At 41.4% G+C, this 18,647-nt stretch overlaps 1 protein-coding gene across 1 annotated transcript; it reads right to left on the bottom strand.

Annotated features, from left to right (window-relative positions):
• Positions 1-712: 712 nt before the first annotated feature.
• opn8a (opsin 8, group member a) lies at positions 713-16,766 on the bottom strand. Its single transcript, XM_041959288.1, has 4 exons — positions 16,668-16,766; positions 9,670-9,963; positions 6,493-6,818; positions 713-1,105 (listed from the first exon to the last, which is right to left on the bottom strand). The coding sequence occupies exons 1-4, from the start codon at positions 16,738-16,740 to the stop codon at positions 713-715; spliced, it is 1,086 nt and encodes a 361-aa protein (XP_041815222.1). The 5' UTR covers positions 16,741-16,766.
• Between the last annotated feature and the right edge of the window lie 1,881 nt (positions 16,767-18,647).

Here is an 18,647-nt window from a genome sequence, read left to right as displayed (position 1 = left end):
TGATTTTGGACAAAGTTGTCAGGTCCAGAGGTCATTGGTCACATATGTTGGTATCATGTGCACCATAATTCAAAGCTGACTACCATTTTCTGAGGCTGCCAATTCACCTCGAACTCAGCATGCTGGGGTGAAATGATGAAGCATATGTACTGTGAGGACGCCAAAGAGTTCAACAAAGGCATATACATACAGCTAATGGGAGGCCAAGAGAAGGTCACACTTACAAACAAACAATAATATTTCTAACTTCATTAAAAAACTAGATAGCAAGTTTTATTATTATTTCCAATTTTATCCACCACATTTTTAGAAGTTTGGCTATCTTGCTGAGAGTTAGATGAGAGGTTTGATGCATGACCCAGAACGTGCTGCGTGTGCAACGCGTTGTTTTTAAGTTTTGGTTTTTGTGCACAATTAACAAAGGAGTTACACGGCGTAATATTTTAATTAATGAGCTTTAAAGGTGCTAGCTGGTGGATTTTGTTACATTTGGACAGAGCAAGCTAGCTGGTTCCTCCTATTTCTAGTCATTCTCCTCATGCTAAGATAATGGCTGCTAGCTCTAGCTGCATATTTATCATACAGGAATAAGAGTATTGATCTTCTTATCTAACTCTTGGCAAAAAAAGCAAATAAAGGGATTTCCCAAAATGTTCCACTGTATGAAACTGATATAGAACTGAGATAGAATAAAAATGTAGACTTCACCGTGTTAGCCCAACGTCATCATCTCATGCCCAGACTGACTGCTCGGAGCTCCCATTAGACCCACACAGGTTTCATCAGTCCCAGTTCTAAAAACGGCGCAGTCGGAGCCTCTGAGCATTTTGCCCTCCAGCTTCCCTCCTTCACCAGTTGAACTGGCCTGATGAGAACAACAAAACATCAGTCTCTGGAGGCGCAGCAGCTTGTGCTGGGAGGTACGCTGGAAGATGAAGTATATGAAGGGGTTGTACACGGTGGAGCTCTTAGCGAAGAGGCACGGCAACAGGGTGACAAATGGCGTCATGTGGCCGTGCTCCCGCGAGTGGAACATGCTCCAGAAGCTGACAGCCACGTAGGGGGTCCATGCAACAAGGAAGCCTGAGCTGATCATCACAGCCATCTGAAATCAAAAGAGCAGATGAAAGAACAGCGGAGGGCGAAGGAAAAAAGAGAATATAGTAGAGGGGTGTGGGAAGATGTGAGTCAAGTGACATTATATTGGATCACCTATACACTGGTTTTGTTAAATTTCCCTCTTTTTGTGGTAACAACTCAGCCATTCAACACAAGTGATGGTGAGAATTAGAAATCATTATGTTGACAAAACAGCAGGATGTTGCTCTGGCAGGTATAATTGAAACCTGGAGAAGGTCAGGCGGAACAAGCTGCAGTGGATCTATTTGTGCCCTAGGGGTTCAACTGCGGGTCATATTATGCAAGGAATAAAAGTGAAATGAGTCTTGAACAGCAGGGAAGGGACAGGCTCATCAGCAGTCCTCTGAGTTCCCCAGTGCAGTTTATTAAGACTTATTGACTCCTCCTTTGAATATTGCACATCATGAATATTCTCACCAGGCAATGTTAAGTGACCAAAAGAGATCAAATGAGTACTTCACAAGTGAATATGCAAATGATGTAAAAGCGTAATCAATCATTGGTTGTAGACTTTCAACTCATCACGTCACATGCTTGACTAACCATCCAAACCATAACCATCCAAACCAATAAACACAACCCCCCTGGCACTTTTTGAGAACATATTAATTCTTACCATATTATGAACATTAAGTATTGTATGTAAGATTTACGATAAGAGTTTATTTTAACTGTTAGAAGTGCCATTACGAACTATTGTGGTTGTATGCCTCGCCAACCAGTCACATTGCAGTTTAGATCCATGTCTGTATCATATTATACACATAATGTAGTGGAAACTTTGAAGGAATTTAATGAAGAGTATTAATTTTTTTGAGAAATAGAAGCTATCATTGTATCACAGTGTGTGATTTAAATATGAGCAATGCTTCAAATATGGATGTTGCTGCATAGTAGCTACAAACTGTCAACCGTGGATGCTTCACACACATCGTTAACCCAGCAGAACAGAGGATCTCTACAATCAGCACAGTTTCAAGGTGGACGCACAAGATTAGTGTCACCAATTCAGTATCTGACCAAATGTGAAATATGGTCACAATCTCCCCTTCCTGTTCCTGAGTTATGGTTTTGAATAATTGCCGGAAAGTGTCTTTGCAGAACATTATGATGCCACAGTGAAGTTGCCCTTCGACCTTTTGGATATAATTGGGATCGTTTACTTTATGGATTCTTGAGTTGTGACAAAAAACCTGTTTTATGAGGTCACAGTGACCTTGACCTTTGACCTCCAAAAAAGTTAAAAGTTAAGGATCATCAGCAACAGAGTGAAACAGGAGGCATCGCTTTCCTTCATTTAGGTGTCCTGCGTCTCTGTAAGTCAAAAGGTGGACTTTCAGACAAGCAGACAGGACTGATGAGTCCACATCTGTTATGTATGGAACATGTTAAATCCAGCTCTGGCTGTCAGATTCATAACTAATTGGAACTTCTTTGGTAAAAAAAAATAACGAATAAAAAGAAAAAGCTTTCGTGCGGGAGAACAAAGTGAAAATGAGTGTTACAGGCAAATAACTTGCACACACACACACTCAACAGTCGTGTCCGCAGGGCATTTGCTTCAACACAGATCCGTATATTGTGTTTTCAGGGACCCAGATGTGCAGACATGGTGACTAAGTGCTGACCCCCCTACCCCTGCGCTCTGTCAAGCACAACTGACAGATGATTGAAACACTTTCCCCTCTGATCTTTGTCAATTCCTCCTCAGCTTTCAGAGTCACATTCCCTGCAGCCTGACCAGTTTAACCACAGCTAGATTGATGGGCGTAATCATGCATTCTTTGAGGGAGTCGTGCCTCTCCCCCAATACAGACAAAATGCCAGTCTGACCCCCCCATATACAGAAGAAATTATGTTAAATATGTCCTCCTTCTATGAACCCTGTAAACCGATCTGTCCCTTGTTTTTTCTTGTCTCCCACCCCCAGCTGTACACTTGGTTGCACCAGTGGCGTGTGTGTATATATGTGCATGCGCTTTTTCCAGTGAAAAGAGACAATGAAGGCAAAAGAGAAAGACACAAAGCAGACAGATAAGAGGGTTGGAGGTGAGCAGCGGGACATTGTATTACCCCAAACAACACTTGCATCACAGTACTGTTGGCAGCATGTTAAGTGTTTTTTTTAATTTCATTATTTCAGACAATGAAATGACATTTCATTATCTGCTATCCGATATTTGAGTCCTTATCTGTTGTTAGATGAGAAAAAAGCAGAACTTTGTAGAACTTGGCTAGCAGCCAGACTGAGCCAGTCCACTAGCTGTTATCCTGAGCTGTCTCTCTTTGGGTAACTTGCTTCACTAATACTAACATTGGTGACCCCGGATAACCGGCATCATGAAGCCGGTTATCACCTGTCTCTGTTAAACCTGGGACTCCAGCTGTGAACAGATGGGACTGGTTGTTAACCACTTCATTACAGGCCAAATAATCAGAACCATGAATAAAGCACTTATGGGACTGAAAAGGTCAGGGAATAATCTGTTACAGTGACAATCATAATTGACATTCAACAAAGTGAAATGTAAACAATTTAATCACATAACTAGACCATAATACGTTTTTGGAACTAATTTGTGTAATAATGATAATACTAATGACAATGATAAAAATAATCATCATCATCATCATCAAAATCATAGTAATACAGAAATACATTACAAATATTAAAAGTAAGGCTAAGGTTCAAAGCAGGTGTAGATAGGCTAGGCTACAAAAACATTTTTTATGATGGATTTCATATCCAGGCAGCTTTGGTCCTTTGGTTTACACTCGGCTGACAATTTTTAAGGAATCCTATGGGTCACGTGATTCTTGCGGGATTCCCGCGGGATCGGAGTCAGTGTCACCATTCGTCACGTGACTGTGACGGGACAGAAAAAGATATCAAGCAGGGAATCAGAAAAACAATAGCCGGGAGCAATTTTATTTAAAAATGTGCAGGTGTGATATAAATAAATGCTATTATTTAAAATGCTACTATTTAAAACGTTTACGCAGTCATTGCTGTAAACTCGGCATAGTTATAAAAGGTTGTGTCTTCCTCAATGAATCAGTGATTTAATGCGGCAAGCACGCCCAAGATGGCGCCTGGCCAACAGGTGCAAGCTAGGTTCGGCTAAACGCCGAAATGCTCACGGTGGCTCCTACAGCGGCGACTTCGGCGTTTGCTACTCTGCTGAGGAACTCCTACTTCAGTAAGTTGTGTGAGGACTTTCTACTGTTTGCAGAGCCTTATTCAGCTCAAAATGTTTGAAAACTTTGAGGTGCGCAGGTCGACAGGACTGGTTACAGTGGGACAGAGGGGGGGCTGGCAACAATATGAACTGGAAGTAGTCAAGCAAAGACGCTGAACCAGGAGCAGATTGTCGAGGACTTTGCGGTGAACAGAATGAAGTTCAGACACGTCAACAACCGATGCGTTGCCTAGCAACGTGGTGTCGCGTGTGCGTGCGTCGCCTGTGTAAAAAGCTGCTCTCTTTGCTGTGGCTGCAGCAGCTGTGGAGTTTTAATCAGCTCCGTGCTCTCTGCTATGCTGAGGTTTTATTCTGCTGTTGAAGTGGCAGTGTCGCCCAATATTTATTCTATTAAGGCTATACAAAAGAGAGTTGTACATTTATTATTTATAACCAGTGATATGCACAGGCTTCAAAATCTATCTATGCAGATGGAATTTATTGTTGGTTCAGACATGAAGGCTCAGTGGCATGATATGGTGTCCCACTAGCGTTGTTGGATTGACACTGAATCCAGTTGTACCCTAAAGGTGTTCATCAATTCAACAGTAGCATCACCATATGATGCATGTGGGAGGGGGATGGGACAGTGAAAGTGAAAATTTGCTCCTGTGTCACCCTCTAATCTAGACAGACCCCTTTTAATTCAGTTTCAGGAATCACTAAGAAAGAGTAGTAGCTTCAAAATCTTCTTCTCAAGCTAGCTTCTCAAGAATTGTGGGAAACTGTTTGTCTTGCATGTGATGCCACAGGTTAGTCCCCTTTCGCCCTCACTCTTTCCAATGCACACGCCTTGACACACTCATGAATAAACCCACCCAATGGTCCATGCACACATGTGCTGCTGAGCTACAAGGATTTTCATGGGGAGTTTTGAGTGACACAGAATACAAATATACATTCCTGAAGGGATCGATCATAGTTCTACTTTATAGAATGGTTGGTGGCTATAGAGGTCAAAAGTTTGGACATACCTTCAGTTAATGTTTTTAAAAAAAAAAATCATTTTCTACATTGCATTTGATGAAGGCATCAAAAGTATAAAAGAACACGCATATTTTTTATAGTATGCAAAAAAGTGTGAACAAAGCAAAATATGTTTGATGTTTTAGATTCTTCGAGGTAGTCACCATTTGCTCCATTGACGGCTTCAGCTATTAGCATTTTAGCATATTAGCATTACACACTATTAGCATTCCCTGAGACACCTCCTTGATGTAGGCCACATACAGTACAAGATATGCTGAGTATAATTTGCTGGCTGCTTTTCGCTGTCCAACTCATCCCAAACCATCTCAATCAGGTCTAGGTTGGGTGATTATTGATGCCAGTTCATCTGATGCAGCACTCCATCACTCTCCTTCTTGTTCAGATAGCCCTCACATAGCCTGGAGGTGTGTTTTGGGTCATTGACCTGTGGAAAAATAAATGCTGGTTCCATTATGTGCAAACCTGATGGGCATGTCGCTGCAGAATGCTGTGGTTGCCATGGAGGTTAAGTGTGCGCTGAATTTTGAATATATCGCCAGCATTTGTCATCAGTCACTCCTCCTTCTCCATGCTTCAGGGTGGGAACCACTCTTGCACATGTCTGACAGAGACAGTGGTTGGAACCAAAAATCTCAACTTTGGACTCATCACACCAAAGTACAGATTACCATTGATATAATGTACATTCCTTGTGTTCCTCGGTTGTAGTGTTCTTTGCAGCAATTTCACCATGAAGGCCTGATTCACGCAGTCTCCTCTGAACAGTTGATGTTGAGTTTTGATTTAGATTTTGATTCAGTTTTACTCACCATCGTGTGCAAAACTGTGATCAAAGCAAATAATGGCTTTTTTGAATAATCTAAAATAGAAAACATTTTGCTTTGTTTACACTTTTTTTGCTTGCTATGTATAAATCCACATGAGTTTTTTGAAGTTTTGATGTTAACCCGGCCATGGTAACACATAAAAAATAAGCCTGGCAAATATTCATATTTTTTTAGACCCTGATAGGTTACTTATTACAGTTTGAATGTTTAGTCTCATTCCCATGAGACCCCTGTTCCAATCAGTGAAAAACACTGAAGGCACAGTGTCGATACAGCACGGCTCATCTGGTACTTACGAGAGTGATTTTCTTCTCCATGTTTCCATAATGAAAATCATTGCTCTTGATCGACTGGTATGCCCTGTGCAGCTTCCAGGCAATACCAAAGTAGGTGAAGAGGATGACCAGACAGGGGAGGAATGTACAGAGTACAGACAGAGTCATAATGAAGGTGGAGTGGTTTATGGACTCCCCATAGCCGGTCCAGTCTATGGAGCAGGCAAGTCCAAACGGCTCTGGCCCGTAGCTGCCCCAGCCCAGCAGAGGAAACAAGGCCCACAGGCTAGCATACAGCCAGATCGCACTGATCACAATGCTGATAGTTCTCCTCTGGAACTTGATACCTGTGCACAAACAGATTTTAAATTCAGTTCAGTTTGTCAACTATATGCTGTGATTTGTATAGATACTGTATGACAGTGCACACCCCTATATGGCTTTTGCACCATAAAGTATAATTAACAATTGCGTACATCACCTCTTTCTCTCACTCAGCATGTAATGTGGAGTCTGATTCATCCTGAAGTGTTAACGGTGCGGAATCATTATAACACAGTCAGCAACACATCAAGGAATTAACTATTAGGTTGGGCAGAAAAGGTTCTGCTCTTTGAGTGAAGATGTAGGATCCTGGGAGAGCTCCTCCCCCTGTGTTGTCATAGGCATATCAGCAGTATCAAGTCTGGGCTCATACAACCCTTTTGCCTGACCGAGAATATCAATAATGGAAGAAAAACACTGGCCTACTTGTAACATCAAGTGCCAATGTTTTTCAGTTCTTTCCATTTCAAGATATCCTTGCATCAAAAATATGGCATGGTTACTGTTAGGGAAAAGTCAATAATGATTAGGGTATAGCCAGGGTTAGGCATCTAAAACACTTGGTTAAAGTTGGAAAATGATTATGGTTACAGTTAACAAAAAGGTGAACGTTAGTTGCAGGTCAGTGACTCTTACTTTCCATGTCGTTCTATATAGGGCGGAAAGTGCCAATGCCAGCCTACACAGATGGCTGGAAGAGGAGTCAACATGCACACGCATCTCAAATCTCAACAATTCGTTTGTGACCTGTACGTCAAGCAAGTTGATTCGTTGATTCTACTCATGTCAGGAGGTGGGTCCAAAACAAATACGAAAACATAAATATACTACGTACATGCAAACATATCCGAGCGTAAAGCGCATGCAAGTTTGCCTGTACTTCAAAAGTATAATTTCATTTTAAATCACAAGGTGTGAAATTATACAATTTGGGCGTAACTCCTAGGGAAACTGGACTGGGTTTTAATGGCCATAATGCAGATCTGCATAAATATGTCTGGAAGATACGAGTCAGCTTGTGACTGAGCCAGTGATTGTGAAACATGAATGAGACAGCTGATGCCGATCAGCTAATGCTAGTCGAAGGTGATGCAAGTGGGGCTATGGTACTCTGCCTGAACTAGTGCTAAGATCCATTAATACAGCAACTACCTCTCTGTAGCGTTACTTATTCATTTAGTTAGCTTCTCAGCTAAGTGGGTTCACATGCCCATAGGAGAGACTTCTTACCCAGGACATACATAAATCACCCCCAGGTAAAGCTAGGAGAGTGCATGCATCAGCAGAGCATTATTAGTGAGTAATACCAGTAGAAGATTACGTTCTGTGAATTTTTCTGAGGTTGGTGGGGAGCTGTATACAGGATGCCTCCCACTGTACACAATAACTCGCAATAATCAATTCCATTAATTACATGTGTTTCAAAGCGTGTTTACTGGGAACTTGCATCCTCATTGTGTACTGATGAGCTGTAACCACATTAATCATCTCCAGCTGTCAGATATAAATCCGGCTGACATTTCCACCCCAAAGTGCACACCAGCACATACTTTTCTTTTTCCTCATTCCCTATTGTGTCAATTATCATGGCAGACTGTCATGTGTGATTTTATATGTCATTCTATTATATATATATATTTTTTATAACTTCAACTAATGAAAGATTCAAACCATTTCAGTCTCAGTATTGTGAGCCATTGTGGCTATACTCAGTGCTTCAAACCCTCACTGTATGCAACACTGTCAGTAGAGCATCTTGTCCCCTATTTGGATGTGCAGATATTCATCAACTGAATTATTTGTGTGAACTGACATGCTTTCGAATCAATTCAGCTTTAGCTTTATTAAGCTTCATTTATCATCTTAAGGAAATATATCCTCTACAAATGTTAAGAATTGTGGCTAAAAAGCATTTTATATACAGTTTGAGTGCATGAGTTGCATACTCCATGCAGAAAGAAACTGACTTAGTTTAATCTGTTATTATCCTTTAACACTTTTATGCTGTGCCTGTGGTGACAGCCAGACTAATACAGCAATGCGGGCTGCTACACCTTTTGGAAGTTTTGAGGTTGCTGCCTGAAGTGTCCTTCTACTGAGACACCGTGGTCTCCTGGGTATTCTGTGCCCACAAACAGAAGCTTGTAGATTTTCTGTGTCAAATGGCCAAAGACTCCTGAGTCACAATAGTCTTTCTTGGTAAGAGATAAGAGATTAGAATACTTAATTTGACAGTAAATGTCATTTGTCACCTGCAGGTAAGGTCCTTACAGGGTATGTCGTATGTACTGTATGACATTACTTGATGAAGAAGAATAAATGAATATCAGTGTAAATGCCAGTTATGGCATCAGTTGCATCTATTATTCATCAGACCATGCTGTGTGTACTGCTTGCTTGGGATCCTATTAAAACAGTTGCTTGACAAGAATGAATCCCTCAGTGACTGGAAGGATGAAAGACGACAGCACCCCCCCAAACCCTAACCCTCCAAATAAAAAAAAGGGAGGCTTGTTCAGCAAGCTTAACCAAGATTTCTCTGAGAGTTAGTTAAGACATTGCAGATCAATAATTGAATTGACTGATAAAGATTAATCAGGTAAGGTCGTTTTGACTCTGGCTCATTTAAATTTTCAGTTTTATCAGTAATCCTCATCAACATACCATTAAGTTTTATGATAGATGATAATCTAAAGGGGTAAAGGTAATAGATTAGAAAAAGTTTTAAAAATGAGAAGGCGGTTCATCATGAGGTTAATTCGTGTGACCTTTGATAAGATTGATTGCTTACTTCACATTTCTTTATGCCAAATGGTATTCATTAAGAACTGAACAGCCCTGATCTCCCATAAATCCCATCTTAGATTACACTACCTGTCTTGGGGGGATTTCCTGTTACCAGGTACCTGACCATCCCCATCACAGCTAGAGTCATGATGCTGGTTATGCTGAAGATCATGCCCATCAGGCCGTAGTAGAGGCAAGATATGTCACCCCCAATCCAGGCGTGGTTAAAAGCTGAAGCGATGGACAGAGGATACATGCTGAGGGCCATGCCGATGTCCGTTATGGCCAAGTTCACAGTCAGCAGCTCGGGAGCTTTGAGCAGGGGGAGGCGACGAGCTGCGCTGACCAGGACTGCGGCATTCCCCAAGACAGACAGGATAGCTACAGGAGAGAGAACAATAAGGATAGAAAAACAATAAAAATGGAATCACAAAATAACATCTAATGTTCTAACTAGTGTTCTATTTTGTACAGGCTTCACACACTAAGAGTCGCTGTTGGGTTAAGCTGATATAATCAATGGTCACTGTGACACCACAAGCATAATAAGACAGGGAGGCACCAGTTGTGCCATGGATAACACCATGTCAGCCCTGTGTGTCGTCCCCTGAAGGATGAGGATAAGACTCTTGTGGAGTGCGACCAGATGCACTCCTTGCTGCACTGTAGGCTTGTGTGATAGCATCTCACAGCCAGTGAGACAGATGCTGCTTTGACAGAGCCACACCTTGTAAATGAAGGAACAGCTGCTATGTCTGCGTGATGTTTGCTGTGCACGGAACATACTGAGACAAAGCACACGCTAGGCAGAACGGAGGTAGGGAGTAAGTGAGGGATTTGACTGTAAAGTTGATGTTGCAACCGCTGTTGATGGTGTGGTGTGAGTCAAGTCAGCCTTCATTGCCTTCCCGATGTCAGTTGCTAGCTCTGGGGAAAGAGCCTTGGCCTTAGAGACCATAGCGGAGACAGCTGAACACAGCAGATCCACTTTCTGTGTCTTTCAAAACTCTGTTGAAAGGCTTGTGCCTGGAAACCGGGCTCAGAAAGTGCTGCTGGAGCTCCGGACATGTGGCCGCCGGGTCTTGGCCTTAAGCGTTCCAGCTGACGAGGCCGCGAGCCGTTAGTTAGCCGGCTGTGCAGTGCCCCTCAGATCTGCTGCCTTTCTGATGATGTCTTACGAGTCCTGGAAAGTCCTTCGGCGGCTGGCATATGGCTGGCAGACTGAGCCCACGTCCTGATGGTTTTATCTACTTTCACACATGATTTCAGGCCAGTTGGAGGATGTAATTATTTATTCAAACCAGTTCATTTACTCAAGCCATTTCAGTGTATTGCAGGGTGTTTTGTTCTCCTGAATGTAGAATGAAGTGATGGTGCGGACTCGGGGGAAGACAGAGTTAGATTGTGCTCTCTCTATCTTTCTCCCACAGGCTCTCCCTCCCATCCTTTACATATTTTAATACATAGTTCTATATAAATTGAGCTTTGCAGTGAAAGAGCAGCTTTATTGGACACAATTGAAGGCTCTGTATTGCAGGAAATGGCACTCAGGTGTTAATTAAATTTAAATTTTCCTGCCACGCCTCCCCTTGCCTGTCACTAATCTCGTACCCCCACTTTTAGCTATAGGCTTGCATGGTGTTGTTCATTTTAAGATTTGATTCTTTACAGCACTGTTGCGCTGAGCTGCTGACCCCCCTCCATGAAATTTAGCAATTGTTGCTGTTATCTGACCTCAGTTACTGGAGGTTTTTCTCCTCCCTCAAGCTTCCTGAACGGTTTGTTCTCATACCATGCTAGGTTAAATCCAGGCACCAGTGATCATAAATGTTGTGCTTTTTACCGTTTTACCCCAGGGGTGCCATCTCATCATCATTTTCCACACCGGCAAGAAGGTTTTTCACATGAAAATATGAATGTATGTAGATGTGTTTTGTGAAAAACTGATGTTCAGAATCAGAATTAGAAATTTACTTGTATGTGGACCAAGGCTGGTGTCTTTCTTTATAGTATATATAGGAACATATAAACTGCCAACAAAGGAGAAAAATCTAAATGATTTGAGACTTACAGATACAAGCACTTCAGTTATTAAAAATTTTGATCATGTGGCGATAATGTGGAATATAACAGAAGGGGAAGAGGATCTGATTACATTACTGGGTGCCACAAATTGATAGCAAATCCTTTCTACAAGTTTAAGCAGTTAGCCACTAACGTGTGTCAGATCACACAGTTGAAGGATAATTTCTTTTACCCCTGTGCCTGTGACTCTAAAAATAGAAAATATTTCACTTTACTTTAATTACAAAATTACTGCTAATGTATACTCCATTAAAGAGATTGGTAGATGTGTCCTGGGTTCAGCCTGCTTTATGTAATAGCTCTCTCTTACATAAGCCTATGGAAATTTGATTGATACAACATGCAATAGTGTGCTGACATGTTTTCATTTTTAAATAGTCCTTTCAATCTGTGGAAAAGCATGTGAGGTTTTTGTCCCTCAATAGTACTAATGGAATTTCTCTCCCAGAGCAACCTTGACATAAGTGGTCTGCATTCATTCCTTGCGTTTGAACTTTCTGTCATCACTATGATCAGATTATTAGAAGGTTTTTGTGATTTTCTTTTGATGATGATGATTTTGTACATAAGAATCTTTAGTGAACATATTCCTTGTGCATGTTGAATGTGATCCATATCCTTGCAGTGAGATATAATAGACATAGCTATTAAAGTAAATGAATTTGTTATAATAGCTGATCTGAACTCACCAGAACACCAGCACATTCAGATACCTTTTGGCTATCAAATACCATGATGGTCAGCTACTGCTGGTGCTGTTACAGTATTATTTGGAGTGTGTATGTAATCTCAGTTTATGCAATCTCATTTTAAAGCTTCCAACTTCTCATTTCTGATGACAAACTATTTTCAATCCTACTCCGTCTTCTGAGTTGATAGAATATTCTTATGTCTGAATATTTTAGCTGTTTTTTAAATACTCTCTATACTGTACAGGACTGTTGTTTGCTCTTTGCATCTGCCTCATTTCTCAAGATTAAACAAAAACAAGATGCGGTGTCTTACCTTATGAGCCAAGGCAAGGCACCTGACATCCAAGTCAATTACAAAAGCAGTAATACTGAGATAGGATATGGATAATTTTTTTTTCAAATTCACTTTATTGATCCCAAACTGGGAAATTATTCTCTGCATTTCACCCATCACTGTAAACACACACATGCACATGCAACATGCAGTGAACACGCAGGAGCAGTGGGCTGCCGCGTCAGGCGCCCGGGGAGCACATGGGGGGGTTAAGTGCCTTGCTCAAGGGCACATCAGCTGGCCAATGGAGGGGGGAGGGGATACTCCACCACACCCAAATTTTCTCTGCCAGTCCGGTGGGGGGAATCGAACCGGAGGGTCTGAGTAAATGGACCAGCTGAATGCTATTCACATTTTAATTCCATGCCTTTTAAAGCATCACTGAACTCTTCAGTGATTGACATCACAGGGGAACTTCAAGTGTGTGTGTGTGTGTGTGTATGTATACATGAGTGTGTATATATATGTGTTTATATATCTGTGTGTGTGCATATAATGACTCTTTTAGCTGGCTTCAACCATGAGGTCTGGATGAAGTGGCAAATCATGTGGTGGATGATCTCCACAGACTCAGCAGTGCCCATAAACATCCTCTCAGGTAGCGAATAATAAAAGGCTCTTGGATATGTGGGAAGTGACGCGCAGAGGGAGGAGTCAGGGCAAATTATTTCAAGGCAAAAGGAATGAACATCAATGATAACAACCAGTGGCTGTCTTATCTGTCTTGTGATATGGATCAAGAATGAAGCAAATTTCTTCTGGTGCCGTGGGCATGATATATTTGAAACAGCCGAGTGTACTTGAATATTACACACACGTCCATTAGAAGCTGGATTATGTGGTACTGGAGAGTATGATGAAGTGATGATAAAATAATACTGTGTAGTTTTTAAAGCTGGAACCTCTTTAGTTGACCCTTTGTAGTGGCATTGAAATGATTCTTTTAACTGGTTGAGCCATCTGTGTTGAACATGTGTGTGATGTGAATTACCTTCACTGCACTGGTGATTGACTGGAGACACTCTCACAAACTGTTGCTTGTGTTCTAACGGTCGACATATTAAACTAGAACTGCAAGGCACATCGAGCAAATCCTTTTGATTGGGTTTTGCCTGAGTCTGCTTCCTTAGTCAGCCCTTAAAGTTGCATCAATTGATGTCTTTGGGGCACTGTCAGACGACATGCTGACAGATACACAGCCAGTTATTATATATATAGTTCTTTATGGACCTTGCTTTGTGCACAGTGGCACAGTGGCTGGAACAGCAAAGGGCCTTCACTAAACTGTTCCCACAAAGTTGGAATTTGTAAAGTTTCAAATGGCTAAAATGTCTTTGTATCCTGCAGTATTAAGAAGACCCTTCTCTAAACCTGAAAAACAGCAGCTGACCACAATCTCTCCTCCAAGCTTTACAGTACGCATTATGCATTCCACTAGGTCGCCTTCTCCTGGCATCCTCCACACTTTGATTCATCTACCGGACTGCCACATAGCGAACTGTGATTCATCTCCTCTCCAGGGCTCCAGAGTCCTGTTGTACTGTGCTTTACACCACTTCAGCTGATGCTTGGCATTGTTTATGGAGATGTGAGTCTTGCATGCAGCTGCTCGTCCATGGAAACCCATTTCATTAAGCTCTGGATGCACAGTCAGTGAGCTTTGTGCTTCAGCACTCGTTGGCCCCGCTTTGTTTGAGTTTGCATGGTCTCCCACTCTGTGGCTGAGCTGTTGTTGCTCTGTGGCTCTTCCGCTTTACAGTAACAGCACTTAGAGTTCGCCATGGCAGATCTAGTAGGGCAGAAATTTCATCAACTGACTCGTGGCAAAGGTGTCATCCCTGAGCTCTTGATGGAGATTTCATGGCTATATGCTGGATTTCATGCACCTGCCATGTTGCTGAAACACCTGAACTTGATAATCAGTAGGGGTGTCCTCTAGCTTTTGGCCATATAGTGTAGCTTTTACAGATGCTAACTGCACTTGTAGCTAGTAGTAGTATAAGTTACTGTGAATAATTAAATATATGTAGCTAGCTATTGTTGAAATGTGCAGATTATGTTATGTGTGTATTTACTCTACTTTGATGTTAGTTGTTAGTAGGTTAAGTGTACTACCATAGCATACTGTAATTGTGCAGTATATTTAGAATGAAGCCAATTAGTATTTTGTGAGCTGTTGCAGTGGTTGACTGTATTTCATGTTACATTTACAGTTTGCTCACAGTTGTCAGTGCTTGAGCTGCAACAAAGAAATCGCCATCGCTCTAATCTCTCTAAACTTGACAAGAATTTAATCAAAGAGAGCAAATAAAAAAACAACTTTCTATGTATTGTGCAAGTGAGCATCAACCAATTGAAAATATGTAATTAGTTGGCCGAAGGACTAATTGCAATTATAAAAACTGGCACTAAATGAAAGGCTATAATGTTTGTGGCTTGTTTCCTGCAGCAAAGGCAAATGAAATGTCATTTTGCAGCACAGTGTGTGACCATGATGGTTGGGTGGGGTTGGGGCATGCTATTAATACACATAATAGTAATTGCAATATGGTTTGCACTACAGCTTGCAAGTGAGATTTAAGAGGGTAGGCCACAGAAGCTGAATTTAATGAAGATCTTTGATTAGTTTATGGAGTTTCCTCAGATTCTGCACATACAGTATGATTTGAGTTACTTTATTCAGTGCTAATATAAAAAAAGGATTCATGCAAGTATTTTTATGTTAAATGCATGGACATTTTGGATAAATCCAGCTGCTGAATGAAACATACAGCATGTGTCTAATGACAGCTGATCCTTATCTTACTCCAGGTTTCACCACAATGGCCCATGGACCGTTCTAACTGAGCAGTGGATCACCTAACCTCCTGACGGCAGGACATGTGGAGTGTGTGAGTCATTCAGGAAATGCAAAGCGACACCAGCAGAAGGTATATACACACACACACACACACATGTTTCACAGAGACAGAGAATTTGGTTATCTAACCTCTAACCTCTGTCTTGGATGACTATAGCATGTAAAAACAGTGGAGTGCAGTTCATAAGCAGTTCATTCTGCATATGGCGTTTACATTGAACATGAGGAAGCTGGTTATTTATATCCCTGTATACACGATCATGGCTGTATCTGGGTGCCTAATCGTCTCTCTGCAGGTGTGTCCTGATTCCTCATCACCTCAGCCACTCATTTCACAAAGTAAATAGTTGAGTTTATAATTTGGTGTCTGGCTGTCAGAACTTTGCTGGATTTAGCTTCTCCAATCTGATCACAGGTAATGGAAAATAAGACTGAAGTCAGTTATTTCTTCTATTGCAGCTGAGCTGTTACATGCCGGAGTGCCCTGGAAAAATCCAGGTTTTTGAAATCAGGATTAGGTGTTTACATGATTAAAATGTAATGGATACTTCAAAGGTCATGTCATAACCAAGATATATTCGCTCTGTATTTCAGCACATCGGATCTTCATTCAGCTCACTACCACCCACACACGTCACACAAGTAACACTGAAGAATGACATATCAACCTCACAGACGTCATTTGATTTCAAATACAATGCACCGGAGACAGCGACTGCACTGTGTAACAGTGTGATAGAGATAAACGCAGCTAACTGAAAGCCCGGCTGAACTGAAGCTGACATCAAAACAGCAGTGAATGAGATACAAAGCTCTCATTTTCAGCCTGTGAAAAGTGAGCCACATAACTAGATCTCCTCTTAAATGGTATACAATGTGCTTCTAGTATGTAAAGTCATTAATGTACTGAGCTTTTTGGAGAGACTGTGCCAACTGGAAGACCTTATTAAAGATCTTGCGTTAACACACTCAAGCCCCACCACCTCACTGAGGATTTCTTTCTGTTCTGGGTTACAGAACAAGAAGGAAACTAATTATATTAATGTTTGAGATGATTCAAATTTCCATGACAGTTGACATAATTTGGCATGAAATAAGCAAGCATTGTACTTACCAACTATGACAAGGTATATCCCTGCCCAGAAATCAACAGTCGGGGACAGCTTGGACGTGTATTTATCATCCATGTTTGTCCAGTCAGTGGTTAAAAGCAGATGCACAAATTACATCCAATAGGAACAAAAAAAGCACCTTTAATAGGTTCTCAAGTCTAGTCGCAAATGTACCTGTGCTGAATCTGTAAAAGACTGTTTCCTGTCTCTTCCATCAGCCCTCATAGTCTCTGTGATGTAGCATCTGACACCTAATATACAGGCATGGACAGTTTACTGTACGGTACAACACGGTAAAAATGATTGACAGACCCCCTCCACCCTGCCACATGCACAAGCCACACCAATATGCTGACACACGCACACGCACTGCTAATGCAGACTGTGATTATTACAAACAAAGCCTGCCCCTCAAAAACCACTTCACACACACACACACACACACAGACACCTAGGCTGGATCTGCAAAAGCCAGAAGTAATTACACAATATGACGTCAGCTCTGGCAGAGTGTGGAAAAAGTGATTTATCGCTGGTCACTCTTTGTAAAAGCAGCACAATTATAAAAACAGCTTTTTTTCTTTCCGGTCTTCTCTTTGTCTTATTAATTAATGGATCAAATGCTAAGCTACTTCAAACTAAATGAGGCAACACTAATGGTAGTGTTTCTTCGACCCTTGATTCTGAAAAATGAAGAGTGCACAGGAGCTTTATTGTCTATTATGCTTTTGATTCAAGTTCAAATTAAAGATAACATGGAATGGGATTAATATCTTACTCAGGGATTTATGTTGCAAACTAGGCCGCTGTCTGGCCTTGAATATGATGGGTGTTTGTGGGTGCAAGAGGGGTGAGATGGATTACGTTGTGCTTTTCATAGATGAAGAATGTCTAGTTTCTTAGTCTTCACCTGTTTGTGCATCACACTGAGTTTACAAGCTGAACCCTTGACCCTTGTTAATGTAGCCTGCAGGGTCTTTACCTTGCACCTTCTTCGCATTTGTCCGAGTGATCTTTGCACCTCTTTATGTGTGAAAAGGGCAGTGAAAACAGCAGAGTTCACATACTGTCTCTGAGGTATAAAAATGCTGTCAATGGTTGAGGGTGTAGCTGCTCTGACCATGTATAATTATCATATTGTCCTTTTACCCAGTGCTGCAGCTCTACTGCTGCTCTTTGTATGAGCAGAGCTTTAGATTCTCACAATGACTTTGCTAATGAGCGGGACAAAAGCAGACTGTGTACGCCACTCATAGACATTTTCCAAGAAAGACTCTATGCACTAGTCAGTGTTTCCATGAATGTGTTAAAAGCAAACACAGCATTACACAGAATATCTCTCACTCACACACACACACACACACACACAGACACATACATACTCTGTATTTATTTATATAAACGCCCTTTGTTGCTACCTTTCGCAGCGCTTTCTTCTTCATCAGACAAAGGCAGAGTGACGGTAGCACATGTTCGGACATGTTCTTCAGCTCTTCCTTTGGAATGGGTTTGAATATTCATACACCTGCCATCGCCATGGCGATGAACACTCTTTGTCACCTGTGACTTATTTATAGCACTCTATGCTCAAGTGAACTTTTATGTAAGCCATAGCTTTGGAGGACTGGTTGTGATCAATCAATGGTAATATCTTAGAAATGAAAGACTTTATCGTTGTAGACATTCCTTTCCATACTGGCCATGAAGCGATCCCTTCCATAGGTGATTTCCAGTGTAAGAGAAAATTCACAATCCTTCTTTGAAAGTTATTCAATTCAAGTTGTAGTCTTTGTAGCACAGAATTCTCTCTGTAACCTTGACAAAAATCCCCACGTCATTTGCCAAACTCTGCTGATGCCTCATATTACAGTAGTTTCATCTGAACTTGGTTATGCATATTTCTGCAGAGTAAAAACTACGTATTTTTTCCTTCATCACTTGCAGAAGAAGAGGTCCCTATATGACCTGTTTGCAGAGGAAGA

Source organism: Chelmon rostratus, chromosome 18 (assembly GCF_017976325.1).
Source record: "Chelmon rostratus isolate fCheRos1 chromosome 18, fCheRos1.pri, whole genome shotgun sequence".
NCBI classification, from domain to species: domain Eukaryota; kingdom Metazoa; phylum Chordata; class Actinopteri; order Chaetodontiformes; family Chaetodontidae; genus Chelmon; species Chelmon rostratus.
This window is presented reverse-complemented; position numbering and strand designations above follow the sequence as displayed.

Coding starts and splice junctions, on each gene's coding strand:
- opn8a (XM_041959288.1), bottom strand. CDS start 16,740: ATGGATGATAAATACACGTCCAAGCTGTCCCCGACTGTTGATTTCTGG. Junction 6,819..9,669: donor AGGAAATCCCCCCAAGACAG/GTAGTGTAATCT, acceptor GTTTGTGCACAG/GTATCAAGTTCCAGAGGAGA. Junction 1,106..6,492: donor TGGAGAAGAAAATCACTCTC/GTAAGTACCAGA, acceptor TTTTGATTTCAG/ATGGCTGTGATGATCAGCTC.